This window comes from Xylaria bambusicola, assembly GCF_022495145.1.
Source record: "Xylaria bambusicola strain CBS 139988 unplaced genomic scaffold F5B22scaffold_27, whole genome shotgun sequence".
NCBI lineage: Eukaryota > Fungi > Ascomycota > Sordariomycetes > Xylariales > Xylariaceae > Xylaria > Xylaria bambusicola.
Window position 1 is genome coordinate 304,525 of NW_025953580.1, and position 18,113 is coordinate 322,637.

An 18,113-nucleotide genomic window follows, 5' to 3' on the forward strand; every position below is an offset into this window, starting at 1 on the left:
CTAAAATCCTTCGCCAAGGAGAACAGTTCTACCTCCGCCGTACTGTAGCAATCAAAGTCAGCAATTGGCTATCTTGAGCGGGCTTCATGCGTGTCGCAGTAGCGTAGGAAGCTTCCGGGACTGGTACTTGGCATGCGAAGAAGCGTCGGTCCTTATACGATTACCCTGGACAAGAACGCTGGGATCTACTCACCCAAAGAGTTCCTACTCGCACATCGAGCCCCCTCTCTTGCCCGATAACCCATTCCCCTATAACCTCGGAGTCAGACTTCTCCCACACTTCCCTCTCTAACCATTCGTTGATTTCGTCAATCGCCTCAACCCATTTCTTCCGCTGTTCCGGCGTCGCGTGGTCTTTGTGGGAAAGGTATCGCCCCAGGGTGATGTGAGCACTAGGTACGATATACCGCGAATCGATAGTAACACCTGCCGCCTTTGCCTGGTCCCACATATCCCGTCGGAGGTGGTGGTATGAGTAGCTGTCTCCTTTGTCAAGCACAACGGCGTTATCGGGCAGTTGAGGTGCCGGGGATACTTCCGGCTCACCGGAAGCTGGAAGAAAAGAGACAGCAAAGGCCGAAAGATCGTACGAAATCATGGGTTTCACTAGACGCGCGCGATGTTGATAGGTGTAGTTAGCTATGGTGGGGATCATTGGCTTTAATGTTTCTTTGATTTCCTCAATCTCCTGAGGCGTGCGACAGAATGCTAACTCCAGGGTTGTTATGTGCACTTAGATAGTCAGCGTTAGTCATTTCCCATTGATGCAAGCAGGCTGGAGGTTCAACATTCAGTGGTACAGCTCAGGCCCGAGATGAGGGGCAAAAGGAAGAAAAGGTTGCTTCCTGTGCTGATTGAAATGAGAAACGGGGTTTCTTCTACTTACTACGATGCTGTGGCATTAGCCATATATCTGAATCCTTGTTAGCTGGCTGTCTCCTTCTATCGGCCACGAGACTTCATCGGTCGTGAAAACTATCAGTTGTGGCAATAAGGAGGCTTATCATGGCTCGGCCGCAGTTGCATTCGCGTTTTATTCTCGAGCCTAAGATTCAATCGGAAATGTAGTTTACCTGGCGCAACAGCTTTGAGCTTTTCCTGAATCAGACCCGCAAGTTCGAGGACGTGAATTGGCGGGCGACCCCAGAAGGTCATACAGTTCCTCGTATCCTTGAAGCCTGGTTCTATGTGAGGATTTTCAAGCCGCAGCAGGTAAGGATCGATGATCAATTCTTGAAAGCTGGCGTCCAAGAATTTCTGTTTCTGCTGCGCATTGCGTCGAAGACGATGGGCTGCATATAGGGCCTGAATCTCGGTCTAAACTCGGTTAGCAGTCATGCTGTGTGACAACCATGAGAATAGTCATCGGTTTATGAAGCTTTTCATTCGAATGACTCTTGCGCATCTCGGCCTAGCGGCAGGCCTCTTGAAGATTTTCTCTCTTGTTCCAGATAAACGATGTATTCATGTGCAATCCCAGTGTAAAATTCAGAGACGGGACTGATGAGAATAAGGGGGGACTCAACTGGATCGCCATGGCAGACTTCAATCAGAGCATTGTATGGATTCTCTCCTGGCTTGACTGCGACGCCGGACAAATCTTCCAACTTGTTTTTCACATCGGTTGATTCAAGAATGGAGCCCATTGTGCAACGTCCACTGTTTACGACACCAGGTAGGGCGGCGCGATTGAGGCGGTTGAGGTGGTTGAGGCACGTAGTAACAATAATTTGCAGACTACCTACCGCCCTACCTTATATAATCATCTGGAAGTTGTACGTGAGGCCCAATTTGGGGGCTCAGCGCAGTTACCTGCTGGTTCCACTGCGGCTGGACCTACCCCTTGCCAAAATTGGTAATTAGCGTACCTACCCTACTCACATAAGTACCTAACCTAGTAACCTATGTACAGTACGGTACCTAGGTACTTACATATTGCGAGATAGCGCTGGAGATATAATTGTAAGGAATCTAGGCATCATCATGGGTCAATCCTGCTAGTCTCACGTACCCCAGGTAACCGACACAGTTTCTCGCGCATCATCTTTTAATACTCGCGCGCCACGCTAAACCTACCATAGCAATTGTCGGGTCTCTGTCTGCAACCCCCCTGGTTTCCTATACAAATTGGGTTAGTTACAGACATACCCTTAACAGGGATTATGAAAACAATCGTTTTTCATATCATCACTCAATAAGTACACCCTTTAATCTTTTAAGTTCAGAACTTTTGTAACGAACAGCTTACTAGGTACTATATTTGCTAGTAAAAATGTTCCCTTTTAGAAGTGCCCTATGATATATTTTTCAACCTGCTTTAAAAAAGTGACTTGCTTGTTAATCTTAATTGTCATGACGGGCGCAATGTACAATGTTATCGGTAAATACTGGAAACATACTATTAATTGTATGGTGACGAAGTAAAGGATAACTTGCCAGGTCATGGCCTTCGTCAACTAGACTATATACGCTATGGTAGGCTGAATAGGCTTCCGGAGGTCCGGTAGGGCTACTGACTAAGCTATTGAATATTGAATACTGAATAGAATACCCGTACGGCTAGCCCAAGGCTAGGAGCCGTGACTTTGATACGAAATTACCCCTTCCACCACTTATTTGACTGACCTTCGAAGTCAAAGATAACGCCCGTTAGGTACGTGTTTTTTTTCTAATGGTCATCATGGGTCCTGCTGGGAGATATAAGGGTTATACTTCGAAAAGGGCTAGATTGGGTGTACTAAGGACCGTTGTGGGGGTATCAGTACGTACTGCCCCAGCAATTACTATGGTAGGTTTAGCGTGGCGCGCGAGTATTAAGAGGTGATGCGCGAGAAACTGTGTCGCCAGGTAACCTCAGGTTAGCCACGGCTATTTCTCGGCATTGCTGCCGGCCGATGAGCGCCTTAGCTTGTCGCCTAACCTCGTACCTAGGTAGTTTAGTTCATTGTAGATTCTTCCATGCCACCACATTCCCAACCTCTGAAAGCCACCTGCAGTCACAGGTTGGGCGACATGGGATATCCTTTTGAGTCCCTATCTATTGTGGGCAAGACGCCATGCAATCTCTCTGAGTGAAAAGTAGGGACTGATGAAAACTGTGACGTTGCGCCTTATTGAACGTGGGAGCTGATGTGTGCCTACAGAACACACGATGGCACTAGAAAGCCTAAAACCCGCTGTCTATCTGCCCAGGTGCAACTTCAACTTCATTTCCATTGATATTGGAGTATTGAGATGCCATACTGGACCCTGGGCGCTGAAGCTTGACGGCAATTTGAATAACTGGATGTCTGGTTCTGGCACCATGTCTCCTTGTGAAATGTCCGTCCAACATCTAGCACGTGACCAAAGTAACCTACCTCGATCTACTTTGATGGACTCTGCACTTGTTGTCATGACTGACAAGGCCTACAACCCTTCCCAGCGTGCCAGGAACATGCCAATACCATACACAAACCACTGTGTGCTCTTTACTCAAAGGAATTTGATCATGGTGTCAACCCGTCTCAGTACTCTTGGGCGAGGGCTGCGAAACTTTGACGAAGCTGTGAGCAATGGGGGTGTCCCTTTGTTAAGCAGTAGGAGCCTAATTATCTGGTGTGAATTTCCACAGTGAATAACTAGTCACAGGGACATCTACTAAATGGCTGCTGCCTCTACTTGCTAGCTGGGATGCATATCAGTCACACATTGGGTTTCAACCAGGTTGAGGATATATTCAATGCTTGTGGGATGAACCATTCCACTAGGATGCTGATGCACATATGGGTCTTCCTGTGAAACAAGGCCAGGCTGATTCGTTAATATACCACCGTTCGAACAGGCTTCACTTTAGAGAATATACAGGTTCATGGAGGCAACTGAATCAAATACCTGCCTAGGTTTCTTTTTCGAGCATTCACTTCCCTTTCATCTAGTACTTCAGGCTAGTCTTGCCTTTGGGATCCAAAGTGGTACTTGCTCCCTGCATAACGTTACGCGGTATTGTTCGGGCCAATCAGCACACTCCTGTTAACGACGACATGGTTGTTGATGTTTATCCTTGGGATTAGATGGAGAGATATGGTTACTACGGCGTCACTTATGCCCTAGCCACAACTTGAAAATTCTAATGCATGGAGAAAACCTGTTGCCTTCCCAAAATACATCCTCTGTCTGGTTTCCTCCACTTTGAAACACACGCATCAGTTTCCATCATCCTCCAGCCCTGAGCTTTGCCCTCTCCAATCATCATACAGCAGCAAGTTGGAGTAATCTTCATCTAAGCTTTGAGGTGCTTCTAGATCACTCTAGGTATTTATTTAACAATTTTCTCATTCTGGTGCGTTCTTCTAACTAGGGTACTCTTAGGCCAATACCGACACCGCAACAATCACCACCACACCCTCGCATCTTAACTTTCCCTCCCACGTTCGCCATTTCCATCTAGCAAACGCCACTTATTCCTACCTGCCACTGCTATTGACGTCTACATGACACCATGGCGCCGCAGCGATCCTCTGGAAAGCAGCGGCCAGCCGCTGGTGATACAGAATCACCAACCCAGCCCACTCAGTCGCTATCCCAGTCTCCGAACGACACAGACGCTGCTAAACAGGCGTTAAATCTTCGTCTAAGGCTCGACTTACCGCCTATCTCAGACGTGCATCACGCCTTCAAAGACATGCTTTCTAAACAGAAATCTACGATAGAAGCTGTAGCTAACAGCGGTGGGTTTGAGCTGCGAGTTGGCACGATATGTTCAGGCACGGAAGCTCCGATCTTCGCACTCAAACTTATCAAGGACATTTCCAAGTTGCTCAACCATGGCTGCGACTTCATTGAATTCAGTCACCTATTTAGTGTCGAGAATGAGCCTTTCAAACAAGCTTACATTTCTCGCAATGCTCCAGGAAGCATCGTCTTTCGTGACGTAGTTGATTTTGCTGATAGGGATGCTACTGCTGCGTGAGTTTCTCCTCCCTGTACACTATTCTCCACCGACCTTATTGTCACTTATATCATGAAGAACTGGTTCGTTCATGCTGACGTACCTATAGCCCTACCATTCTCGGGGATCATTGTGATATCCCTCGGGACATTGATCTTCTCGTTGCTGGTACATCTTGTGTCGACTTTTCTAGTCTCAATAGTCAAAAGACAAATAATGTGAAGCTTATGAGCAGAGGTACAACTTTGTTCAAGGAGTGGAAAGCTTCCGACCAAAACGAAGCAAACAAGAAAGCCAAGTCCGCCCCACCTCTTCGAGAGGACTTTTTCGATGAGTTTCGTGACTGGCTCGATGGTATCACGCCAACACAGATACAGGCAGCGAAATGCGGAGAATCCAGTCTTACCTTTCTATCCACTTTGTGCTACATTAAAAACCACCGTCCTAAACTCATCATCTTGGAGAATGTATGCAATGCGCCCTGGGACGCAGTCTGTGGTCTCTATCTCCCCGGTGTCGGCTACGCGGCAACACACGTTAGTGTGGATACTAAGGACTACTATATTCCTCAGACCAGGAATCGTGGTTATGTTGTCGCTGTGGACCGTCAAGTCTTTGGTGACTCTGCAAATCACATAATCAAGGAATGGGAAACTCAATTAGTCGGGTTGAAACGAGCGTCATCGACACCATTGCAACATTGGCTACTCTCACCCAATGACCCCCTAACTCTGAGGGCACGACAAGATGAGTCAGAGAAAACAATCGCCAATAGTCTGAGGCCCAGGCAAGAAAGCGACTGGGGTCGGAGCAAGAAGCGACATCGTCGTGTTCGTCGTCTGCTTGGGTTGGGTAAAGGTCGCCCCATGACTGCATGGGGTCTAGCTGGATGTGAAAGCCCATATGACAGGCTTGATAAGCTGTTCATCAAAAGCCAAAACAGTCGCGCATTAGACTGCGTCGACATTTACTATTTGCAATGTCTACATGGCAAGTTTGACATTAGTGCCAATGATGCAAGAATCCCTTCCTACCACAATCTGCTTGGGCAGAATGTGGCAACCCAGTGGGATATCAGGTTCAAGTCTCAGATATTCGACCTCAGCCAGAATGTTGATCGCGGCCAAATCGGCCGGAATTTTGGCATCACCGGTTGCTTGACACCGCGTGGAATAAATCTCATTACAGACCAAGGCAGGATATTGTCCGGGTTCGAGGCTCTCAATTTACAAGGCTTGCCCCTACGAGACTTAGACCTAACTAGAGAGTCTCAGGACGAGCTTCGTGATCTAGCCGGCAATGCTATGTCCACGACAGTTGTTGGAGCTGCACTCTTTTCGTTACTCCTCGCTATTCACCGCCATTGTAGTGACATCGAACCACCTCCACTGAAGATCATCACCACTGTAAACCAATCCATTTCACCATACCAACCCCTATACCGCCCTTCATTCGTTGCATCTGAACCAGGCTGGGACAGTGCGCCGGGCTCGTTCTGTTCGGTGCAAACGATCCTTAACATATTCAGACGTTGCCGCCGCTACTGTTACTGTAACGGGGGCGCCAAGTACAGTACCAATGAGTTGGTACGGTGTAAGATCTGTGATTTCATTCGCTGTACAAGCTGCGCGGGCAATCCTAAACACCAGTTTGGCCCTCCATGGTCCATGGAGGCCCCAATCATGAACGACACTGCACCCCCAGAGTTTATGCAGCATTTCCCGACGGCTTTGACCAGTATCATTAGTGACACGATCGTTCGCATTCCTTCCCGTCCGTATTCTGAGGTACCTGAATTACAGAGCCGGTTTCTCGATTCCCTACGATCAGCCATTTTTTATTACACGCGGGCTCTTATATCGGAAACCGTGACGATCTGCTACTCCGCTAAAGATGGGGAGTGCAATTTTGATCTCCGGGCTGTTATTTCAGACACAGCAATCACTTGGTATCTTTTCTTGGACCCCTGGTCAACTTGTGGCCAGCTGGTTTGCAAGGCGCTTGGAATGCCGCCAGCACACATGTTACGCCCTTTCGGTCGCGTACGAGTCTGCCCATCGGCGAAAGAATTTATCCCAGCACAGAATGCATGGGAGTTTTGGGTTTTTGGCGAGGTCTCCTTAGACGTTGAGCTGACAAACAACAATGGCTCCATCCATATTGCAAATGTGTCCTGTGCAAATCTCCCTGCTGCGATCCGTGACGACGTCCAGTCTATCATAGGTATCTATGACCATTACCCTGACTGCGATGCAGCTGAAAATAGTTTGCATGTCGGTCGCCAGCGTCCAAGGCTTTATCTTTTCAAAGACCCCACGAAAACAGGTGCACCCGAGGAGGACTGCTATATCATATCTGACCAGTGCAGGCTCCTGGAAAAACACGAATTTCGCGACTTTCGTCTAAGATTTCTGCCCAATTGGACTCCACAGACAAACTTTTCTCGGACAAAACTACTGATAGACGGATACTGGGAAGGGGTGGTCACAACTCCTACACAAGTCGAAGCCATCTTTGAAACCCCCCTCGTACGTTTTATGAAAGAGGTCGGTTCACGAGCTGTCCCTAGCGGCTCAGAGTTGCAGCTCAATGATGCACACCACAAAATACGAACTTTGGCAAGTGTTTGTATTCATTCAAACATGGTTGACGAGACATATATGACCTTGTCGAAGTACGAGGGAATGGACCCTGATAGTTGGGCTATTGTCTCGCGATCAGACTACTCTGCTCTTTTTGACCTTTTAGCCCCAATCAACATCAATCTGAGTGGTATTGAGTTTTCAGTTCACCAGATGACCATAGAGCGTTGTAGAAGATGTTGCCCAGTTTTACCTAAAATTCACTGGATGGAGAGGGCAGGCGCCGAGACAAAAACCACTGCTCGAAGCGTTCGTGAACCTTATTCCATTTCTAGCGACATACATGCTTATGAGAAAGAACTTCGAGGATCCGGAGAACCTCTTCGAATCGCCATAAACATCAAGGACAGTAATGATAAGAATGGCTGGAAAGATGTATCAGCGAACTACGAGGTGAACGTTGATCTCCTTCGACATCGAGCAGCCGATCACTTGCTGCGCCTCAACTGCCCAGATGAAGCTCTTGAAGTTAAAACCACCGTCACTGTCAAGAGGGGGTCTTTGAACATCCCAAATCTAAGATTTACATCTTTCAAAAACTCACTGCAGCGTTTATCAGGAAACGGGATCGTGAAATCTCACGCAGTCTTCATTGATGGGTACAATCTCACTGAACAGCAAAATATCTCTTTGGAATGGATGCTAAGGAAAGAGCTTAATCCTCCAATTTTTACGGAACGGGAGATCGAAGAATGCAGGTTCGATGCTCTCAGCCTACGTGTACTTGCTGTTGCAGAGCGCGATATCTCACGTCCTGGTGGTATTCTAGCTGATGATGTCGGCTACGGGAAAACGGTTATCAGTCTCGCCCTCATGCAGGTTCAACAAGATTTCGACCGGGAAAGATACCTATTAGAGCGACAGGAGAATAGCAGAGACACATCGGCTTTAGCTGCGTCCCTTGTGCTCGCTCCCAAGCACTTGGTTGACCAATGGGCAGCAGAGGCCGCCAAATTCCTCGGCTGGAGGGAGCCTGATGTCCTAGTCATCAAATCCTCTCGTAAATTGCGAGATGTCCTCAAGAAAGCCGAACCCGATGCCATGACAGCTCCACCTCAGGCGAAGAAAGCTAGGACGGCGAGAACATCGACCACGATTTTTGACAAACTTCATGCGGCTAGGCTTATCATTGTAAGCACGGCAGTGTTCGATGACTTGTATTATACGTGGCTTGGGAAATATGCAGGCTCTTTGGCCCACCCCAAAGCCATTCCCAGGACTAGTGCCATGAAGGACACTGCAAATCCCAATGTCCTTGGTGCTTTCCAAGACTGGTACGAAGACGCAACAATGTATGCCCGAAGGCATCTCTCGGGGTTCAATCCCAGCATTTTCAACAGGGATCGACTTGAGATGATTGAACAACGCCATCGAAACCTACAAGATACGTGGAGAGATGTTGTGGCTGACTACTATGATGCCTCAACTCGTCTTGGGTGTCAGACTACCAGAAATGACGCCACAGGAGAACTCGTCAATGGCAAAGAGGAAGGTACCACCGTGGATAGGGAATACAATAATGAAGCTAGGGCGAATCCTTTAACGGAGGAAGATTTCATGGCTGACCAGTTTGTCCATCCACTTGAGGTCTTCAGTTTCTCCCGAATCATCTATGACGAATTTTCATACGAGAACTTCTGTGTCGCGCAGTTCGTCAAGAACGCAAGGGCTCACGCAAAATGGGTCCTGTCAGCCACGCCTCCAACGAGCAATGTCAAAGCGGTCTGTGATATTGGACAACTCTTGGGGATCCATGTTGCTAGGCCAGTCAAGCTACGTCCAGGGCTACCTCTCATCACCGAAGGTCCAGCTCTCTTGCGTCAGAATCCTACGGAGAAGCAATTATCGTACGGCAAATTATACACTGATGAGAGTGTGTGCGACCGGGTAGAAACGGCACATAACTTCCTTCGACATTTTGCCAGTGCCAACCCATTTGACGAGAAAGGGATGGGTAAAATAGAAGTGCACGAGCGTGTCATTTGTTCCAATATGACCCGTTTCGAGCTTGCGAAATACCTCGATCTCCAGAGAGACCTTCGCAACTCTGAGTTGGACTTCTCTAAGCTTCTGAAGCGTTGCCAACTAGACTCTGAAACCATCAACGAGTTCCCTGAGGAAGGAGGCAGTCGTGCCGGCATAGCCCTCGCATGGCTTGCATCCATCGATTGTGCAGATGACGAGGGTGGAGATGTTGTGAGCTTTCGCTTGAGTCGGGACCGAAGCCTGAGGGAGGCCCAGGAGAGACTAAAGTTTGTTACCAATGTAGCGGTGTGGCTGGCTCTTCGCCGGTTTCAGGAACTAGAGATTGCAAACGTTCAAGAAGAGACCATCAAGCCAAACGAGACTGCAACCCAATACATCCAGGAACTTACTTGGCACATCGAGGCGATTCTAGATTCAAGTACAGATGATTTTAATGGTGCAGATGGCCTCAACGCAGTCGCCGACTCTATCGATGCTGAGCAATTTGCGGATTGTTCACAATGGTTTGCCAGTGCTGACCCAGGAACGAGAGCTTCGGAGCCGTACTATAAAGGACTTTTTACGCGGCTCAGTAAGCAGATACCAGCAGGTGTGTGGGTTGCGTACTTCGAATTATCGTCAGCAACCCTTGCAAGCCTTGAACGTTCGGAAATTCTAGTTCTGATAGGGGAGCTTGGCGGACAAGATGTTGATTCACTTTCTCTTGCCGAAGCTCGACGTTACCTAGAAGAATTAATCAAAGAAAAGCAAATGTCGACCATTTCGCAAGCCCCTCAGCCTGAAAATAGTCGCAAGAAGACCTCAAAGACCGCCTCGACCAAGAATGACAATAGACCGAAATACCCCTTATTTCAATCCTTGAAAAAGACTCGCGGTGGCAGTTATACTGAAACAGAATCGGAGTTTACTGACATTATGATGAAAATGGATGAAGCTAAAGCAGAAGTCATGGCTACAGCGAAACGGGTCACGACCGCATTGAATCTCTTCTGTCAGGGTGATGAGCGCAAGTGCGATGCATGTGGACTTCATTGCAGCGATCTACGATTTCTTCCCGACTGTGGTCATCTTATATGCTCAAAGCATATAGAGGCTGGGGTATGCGGCCAGATCATATCTGACAAGTATCCGAGCGGCAGTAATTGCTCTTCGATCATTCGGAATCGCTCAATCCCAGTCCAGCAAATCGATCGTTGCGAATTGAATACTTCTCTCGCTGGATTAAAGGCAGACCAGGGCAACAAGGTGCTAAGAGTGAGTCCCAAGTCTCTGAAGATCGCCAATACAATAGGCGAGATCCTCCGACGAGGCAATGATAAGATACTGGTATTCTACCAATTTGACGAGCAGAAGGCACAGATCAGTCGCTTGCTACAACATGACAAGACACTGTCCCAAGCACTTGCCAAGAACTTGGGCGACGAGCGAGTCCGCATGCTGAAGCTCAACAGCGAAGAGGCTGCTGGATCCAATTTCCAGGATGCGAATCACGTCATGTTCGCCAATACACCTGTTTTCGGAAAACAGGAAGACTACGACAAATACGTGAAACAGGCTAAAGGGCGGGCAATCCGTCACGGGCAACGCAAAGTGGTGTACGTCTATTATTTCGTCACCGCCAACACGTTCGAAGCCGACCTTCTCCAGCTACGTAAAGGTTCCTCTATCAGGGTCGGACGGGGAGATGTGGCCTACTTTGTCGATGACCAACATCATGATGATTCGATTGGAGATATGGAAATAGGCGAAACAGACGCAAGCTGTTAGGACCAGCTTACCTCTGGCCTTTCCAAAGAGGAGATCTGGAAGCTCACAGACGAGACGAATTGGTTGGTACAGCAAAATCGCGAGTTCTAGACCGTGCGCGATGACACGACTATGCACCTACCCTTGCGACGTCACTGGAGTGACCGAGAAGTTTTCATCGGAGTCTCACCCTATCACTTGGCATGTCATGATGCACGCTTTATATCAGTCTCTACTCTGTAGCGATTGGTATAATTGCATGAAGGTTTGCCTGCGACGTGAACATGTCGCTTGCAGGAGAGTTGAAGGTATGATTACATGAGGGCAGAAGACTGGCTATCTGTTTTGTTTTGAAATGCTGTGTTTGCCAAGAATGTACAGGCAAACGGAGAGAGGGGAGGCAGAGTTCTTCCATTTGCGTACTACGGATGCGATGCCACGCTCATTTGAAGGTGGTTGGCTAAAATTAGGGCGAGCGAACTGAGATGAGAAGAGGCTGATTCGGTGAACCAAAAATGGGGTTGGAGAAATCAATGTTTTATTGTCAGAATAGTCTTCGTAGTTTTCGTCACAGGATCTCATGGGATCGTTTCAGCAGCAGATTAATTCTAAATGCCGACCGGTCATGAGATCTCACACATGCTCCAAGGTGACCAACGCGATGAGAGACTACGCTAATGATCAAGATGGTTATGTTTTTTGCCTCTGAGTAGCTGCAAATTGTGACACGCTGATGAGAAGCGTGAATAATGCAGTACGTTGCAAGGCAACATGAACGCATTGAATGAAAGATTTGAAGTCGGCCAGTGAATTCACATGCGGTGGCGATAGAGGAGCGCGACGCCGGAGCGGGCCGAAGCTAGGGCGGCGAGATAATAAGGAGGTCCAATTGAACGGCATCTATCTTTATCATTTACTTATCGTTCTATCCACAGGTCCCCAACCCTCAACAGCACTTGCTCCGCGTCTGCCAGTTCTAGCTTACCAGTGCCGTCCCCGTGTCCAAGCAGTATCAAATATTAATACAAGCACCTCGGCTCATTATGTTAGTGAGGACCATACCCATCACAGAGCCCCTCGCAATAACAGCGGAGCCGCTCACACGGGCCGGCTTCGCGCCCTTCGGCGACGTTGTCGCGAACCCGTGGCCAGAGTCCACACCCTTGAATACACCGCCCGCGGCCATCGCGCGCGGCGACCTGCCCTGCGGTGCCGTCTCCGCGAACCAAGGGACGGCCATCCAGTACAGAGCGATCGCGTCGATGCGGGATCTGTATGGCGAAGCGCCCAGTCGAAAGGCCGCGAGTCCGCGGATGACGATGTTCGTGTGCGGCGCGCGGACGCTCGTATCCAGAGACAACGGAGGCGGGGGGGAGGACCAAGAAAACGGCTTCTTCGAGGTGAAGGTCCTCGAGCGTCATCCGTTCACGTCGCAGACTTTCATCCCGCTGACGGCGGACACGTCGAAGCGGTATCTCGTCATCGTCGCGCCGACGCTTGAGAGGAGGGAAGATGATGGCGATGGCAAGCTTTTGCCCGCGCCGGAGGGGACTGGGCTGCCGGGTCGAGGGCTCCCTGATGTGAGAGGGTTGCGGGCGTTTGTGGCGAGCGGGGAGCAGGCTGTGACGTATGCTGCGGGGACTTGGCATGCGCCTATGGTGGCTCTGGGCCCGGCGGGTTCGACGATCGACTTCGTGGTCGTGCAGTTTGCGAACGATATCCCTGTCGAAGACTGTCAGGAAGTTGCTCTCGAGAACGGGAGGAGAGGGGTAGGGGACGGGGACGGGGACGGACAGGGAGAGATCTGGGTCCGGGTTCCGGTGAAAGATACCAGGGCGCTGGCAAGATTGTAACAGGAGTGAGTGAGTTTACTCATGGCTGGACCTGGTCAGGCGCGCAAACGCAAAGAGCCTCTTCAAGTTCTTCGGGCACTGCTAGTAGTGAATAGCGTATGCATGGAGTGAGTGAAGTGTTGTGGCACTGAAACTCGGCTGTTTATTCTCGTCGACGTCGGTATATCCTCCCACCAACCACCTGCAACTCGGTGGCTCGTTCACAACAACACCTTTGGTGCTATACCACCATCCCTACCATGTCACGGTACCTACAGCAGTCACTACCTACCTACCACTTAGCTCAGGTGTCTTTGGTGAGGCAAAAGTTCGCAGCGAACCATCCGCCCTGGTGACCAATTTTGATCGTGCTTCATAGCTAGATAGGCTTCAGCCTCATAGCGTGATTCGACAAGATACCGATATGGTGATGAATCATTTGATAAAACCCGGTGGGAAATGTATCTCAGACTTTCGGCCGGTGAAGACGGGAAATCTACTTGTGTCATTGTCCTCCTAAATTCTCATCCTTTCTCCACCCCTGACACCGACATAAGTGAGTCGCCGTAAAATCTATCTACTGGAGCACTCCGTTCTCCAAAAGCTGCCCAAGAGCTGAAATAGTCTAACTCGTGCATAGCTTCCTTGCTAGAGTATTCTTTTGTCATTTCTTCTCCTGCGTGGTTATGGGCCAGTATAAGGGACGGCATGATTGGAATTGTGGCGCGAGGGTTTCAGGACTTCGGAACGTCCTCAGTCTTCTCCTGTCTGTGTGCACATATCCTTTCGTGTTTTTGTTTCGGAAGATGGTGTCCTTCACGGCAAAGACGATAGTAAGCGCTTATCTAGTGTGTTTGACTTATATAATCGGGTGATTTGACTTCTCGTATTCATCAGCTCCCCTTATGCACTTCGGGTACTTCGTATGAAGAGCAAGATGATTCTATCGCGTCTACTTGACTACTCTCCAATTCAAATAATTCCAGGCCCGATACGTGAGTGTATGGCGTATCGATCCGAACTCCCTGACAAATTAACGCATGACTGGGTACAATAAAGCGCGTGTCTAGTAGGTTGCAGTATATACTCCTACCATGTTGTTTAGCAGTTTATAATGACTTAAAGTAATAGATATTCGTCGTAGCGTAGGGAAACTGTAAGAAACGGAATCCTTCGCTGATAGATAACGGCTACCAGCGAATATGAACTGCTCTTGACGCGAAGTTTGATAAGGTATAGACTATATCTACTAGATCGCCTCGCCTTAACCCCATATCAATGTTGGGAGCTCAGTAGGCAAGTGCTTATCAGAAAAATATTGATGCTCGCTCTACAAGGAAATAGCATGGAGATCTAACAATATTATTGCTACTTCTGCTACGCCGTAGTGAATGCTAGGAAGTATGCAGTACGTTGGTGATTTTAAGCGTTGAACTGACTTCTCAAAGTAGTACACGATCAACGAATCCTAAACAGAGATATGTAGCTCCGTTTTCATAGCTCTCGCGGCTGAGGATGAAGATGCATCCATCAATTCACATGTTTAAGTAGGAGCATAGAGATCTTATTTCGGTTAAGTATTCTGAAAGAAATACTTTGTATGCTTCATACGCCTGGATAGAGTGATGCCTCATTAGTGGCAATAATACTAGTAATTGGGTCACTTATAGCACTTGAGTTTCGCAACAGATAATTATATGTGTCTCTAAGATATAATCTCGTGATGATCTCACTTACGGAATTGGTGTCAATAAGTGAGGCTATTGTTTCTTTTCAAATTCAGATTGGAGATATCCGATGACTGATATAATGACATAATAGTAGTGAATTTGTAGATGGTCGAGTTCTAACGGAGCTGTCTCATTTACTTCAATGCTCAAGTATCGGCCATGTACAGTGGAGAGGCTGAAACTTGCTCGACAACAGTATTTACATTCTTCGTCTAAATTTGCAGTCTCCCGGGGAAATTGCACTGTCTGTGCGACCGAGGCTGTAGAGAGTCGAAGCTAAGTCTCAAGATATCCATACGAGAGCTGCAACCATGGAGTCCTGTAATTATGATGGTCATTATTGCACGAAGATATTGAAGCCTTCGTGCCTAGGCTAGGGCTATAATTATATAGCGGCCTCTTTGTCTATAGCCCGAGAATCGTGACAATCCACGAAGGGTCTTCTAACAGTGCAGAAGGGAATACTCGCTTAACCACGTGACTGAAGCCACCAAATTCGCTCATAACGGCAAGTTTATAGTATTTAGACAATTAATTTGACCGGTGGTTGACTTAGTATGTTGAGTCTCGAGTTATTTCAACGATATTAAGCTTGTCTATACGGATTTTAGGCTTGGTAATTACGTCTAGGCGAAAGATTTAGTTACATCACCTCTCTCTTTACTGTCGTAAGTTGAAGAGAGTCTATAGAATTTAAAGAAAACAACGTATGCAATGACTACGAGCTCTTACTACTGCTATGCTTTTGTCAATCAATGAAATAGAGTAATAATATTTTACTTCATAACATAAGCTATTGATAAGGGCGTCTCTGGCGTACGAATATAGTGTTCCTGCTAAATTCGAAAAGGGTTGGTTACAACGTTCGCCTATCCGCCACAGCGGTTATAGATGTGTTCTCATCATAACAAGCCGTAGTCAAGAAACAACACAGGGGTTAGCGCCCATTACTCCTAGATTTTCTCGCTAATGCAAACAATACTCTTTAGAGGAAAAGATTGGTGAGCTAAAACTGCCATTCTGGCTATCTAAGAGCATAGCTGCACCTCCATGACTCAGGTGGTCGACCTGTTCCGACGGCCTGGAAACACACGTCATGGACGATTTGAATACTTAGATCCTTAGTGTGTCTTATTGCGGGTTGGCTATGCCACAACCCTTGTGGCCTCGACATATGAGCGGCTGTTAAACTTCCCACGTGATTGGAGAGATAAACAGACAGACAAACCACGATGTATTTAAGAATACTACTTACTTATACCGCTCATTACTGGTGATTAATACTATCGAGCATTTTGGGGCCTGGAACGCCCCAGTCTAGAGCTGAGCAAACCTACCATTAACCATCGCATTCTCTATCAATGGCTTCTTCAAAGTAAGCTGGTTGCCGGTTTCCCACTCGATTCGTAAGCAGGATCTAGACAATTGTTAAATTTAGATCAGAGAAAAACTCTCTTGTTCCTTCGACCGATATAGTATGGCCACAATGTTGTGGAGATGGCTGGACAATCAACGACCCGATGTGTTGGCTGGCGCCACGTACAAGTCGGTGGGTGGGTTGTCTAGGCGAACTACGTTGAATCCGGGCCCGGCTAGCGGGATCACATGCATAAGAAGATTTTCCATCGTTGCACCAACTCCTACACTATCCCGAGCCACGGTAGACTTTGTGCATATGACGCAAGGAGTCAAAGGCACAAGTGGTTGGTTATGCATGACCCGCACCGGACCTCTCGACTAGGGCCGTGAGAGTGAGGGGAGAATTCGGTCTGGTCGTCTACATGTACAGATACTATCGTCGGTATGTAATAGATACTTCAGGTTCAGCATACTATAGTATGCACTCGAACGGTGGCGACTGGCGGTGTAGCCGTAGAGTCGGGATGGATCGTCGTGATGAACAATCATTTTGTTCATCTTGTGGAAGAAGTCCGTGATGTTTTCGCCACACTACCGCCGAAGCGAGGTCGGGAATCGCCGTTGCCGGCGACGAAAACTCACTAGATGAGAGGAGGTTGGTCACTTCTTACCAACAAGTATGCATCCTGTCTTCGAGCCGAGTACAGCGCCGCTCTTCCTTCCAAGGAAAGTTTACGAGGTTTTGCGGAGTCAATTCATCAAGTGTCCTGCAGTCTCTGCTAACAGCGCGTTTTGCTGAGCATGTTTTGGAAACAGCCTAAGGCTTCCGAATCTGCTACCAGCTGTTGTTGGTCGTCTTTCCACCGCAAGGCGGTATGGTATGCAAAAATGACCTGATATAGAGTCAGGGTGAGCCAGCCATCTAGACGTTCTGCCGAAACCCGGCCGAAGGTATTCAGTATGTCTGTTATCTGCATTGAGCGAGTGGGCGATGGATCTTCTTTCTTGATGCGGTCGGCCTCGCCTGAAGTGGACGCGAAGGGGTTAAGAGAAGGCCCTGAAACGGTAGAGATATGCAACACTACAGGAGACACTACTGTACTGCTCTGAGGGGACTGACGATCCAGGGAGTCCCTCTTTGGTAGTGCGCTTGTTGTCGAATTGGCGTAGGATTTCATGTTCAGCATCCTCATTGCAGTAGCCTGGGCTATATTCGCTACACAAGAGCCACATGTAGGTAAGCATATCGTATTAATTATCTTGCCAAGCGAGACTAACATCGTCGATGATATGACGGTTTCACCTACATTCGACGTAGATATTAATTACGGTTAGCAACCAAGGTCGAGGGGTCCAGCCTCTCGGGTGGTGAGAGACGTACTAATTAAGCAACGCGCAAAGATGGGGAAATATGTGAACACGCTGTTCGTCATTTCCCGCCCTAACGGATTAAGAGAATAGATTTGGAATACTAGATCGTATTCGGTATGCCGGCCCCGTAAAGTAGAATCTCCGGTGCCGAAGGGTTAGGGGAGAGCCCAGCAAACAGCACTCGTAGATAGGAACAGTCTGGGGGCAGATTGGGGGGGACGGGCTTGAATTTCATCTCCGCTGCTGGCCGTTCCAAAATTTGATTAGCATTTATCTGAGATAAGACGATATGCTGACCTGCGTGGTACTTCCTCCACTGCTGCCGAATGAAAGCAGAGACGAAGTGGGTAATTTTCTGGTCCCCCATCTCTACCTGGCACACACTACTGCTCCCAGGCGTCTCGTGCGTACGTAATATAGCTGTGGAAAACGTGGGTGTATATCGCAATCAGGGGAACCACATGAGGGTTGCCATTGCTGTCTGGGCGCGGGAGATTAGGCGCGACCGCAGCGCAAA

At 48.3% G+C, this 18,113-nt stretch overlaps 3 protein-coding genes across 3 annotated transcripts; 2 read left to right on the top strand and 1 right to left on the bottom strand.

Moving 5' to 3' along the window:
• F5B22DRAFT_647581 (RNA ligase/cyclic nucleotide phosphodiesterase) lies at positions 1 to 1,646 on the bottom strand (the record flags this gene model as incomplete). The annotated part of the gene is made up of 5 exons (XM_047978893.1): positions 1 to 42; positions 194 to 732; positions 887 to 913; positions 1,074 to 1,317; positions 1,458 to 1,646. The coding sequence occupies 5 exons, from the start codon at positions 1,644 to 1,646 to the stop codon at positions 1 to 3; spliced, it is 1,041 nt and encodes a 346-aa protein (XP_047829847.1).
• A 2,421-nt stretch (positions 1,647 to 4,067) lies between these two features.
• Positions 4,068 to 11,483, top strand: F5B22DRAFT_231704 (uncharacterized protein). Its single transcript, XM_047969867.1, has 3 exons — positions 4,068 to 4,293; positions 4,351 to 4,947; positions 5,040 to 11,483. The coding sequence occupies exons 2-3, from the start codon at positions 4,481 to 4,483 to the stop codon at positions 11,323 to 11,325; spliced, it is 6,753 nt and encodes a 2,250-aa protein (XP_047829848.1). The 5' UTR covers positions 4,068 to 4,293; positions 4,351 to 4,480; the 3' UTR covers positions 11,326 to 11,483.
• Positions 11,484 to 12,238: 755 nt separating this feature from the next.
• F5B22DRAFT_231727 (ureidoglycolate hydrolase) lies at positions 12,239 to 13,376 on the top strand. Its single transcript, XM_047969868.1, has one exon. The coding sequence runs from the start codon at positions 12,348 to 12,350 to the stop codon at positions 13,155 to 13,157; it is 810 nt and encodes a 269-aa protein (XP_047829849.1). The 5' UTR covers positions 12,239 to 12,347; the 3' UTR covers positions 13,158 to 13,376.
• The last annotated feature ends 4,737 nt before the right edge of the window (positions 13,377 to 18,113 follow it).

What these genes read in the sequence shown, in the direction of transcription:
- F5B22DRAFT_231704 (XM_047969867.1), top strand. Translation starts at nt 4,481, where the DNA reads ATGGCGCCGCAGCGATCCTCTGGAAAGCAGCGGCCAGCCGCTGGTGAT. An exon ending in GATAGGGATGCTACTGCTGC is followed by an intron (nt 4,948 to 5,039) that starts GTGAGTTTCTCC and finishes ACGTACCTATAG; the next exon opens with CCCTACCATTCTCGGGGATC.
- F5B22DRAFT_231727 (XM_047969868.1), top strand. Translation starts at nt 12,348, where the DNA reads ATGTTAGTGAGGACCATACCCATCACAGAGCCCCTCGCAATAACAGCG.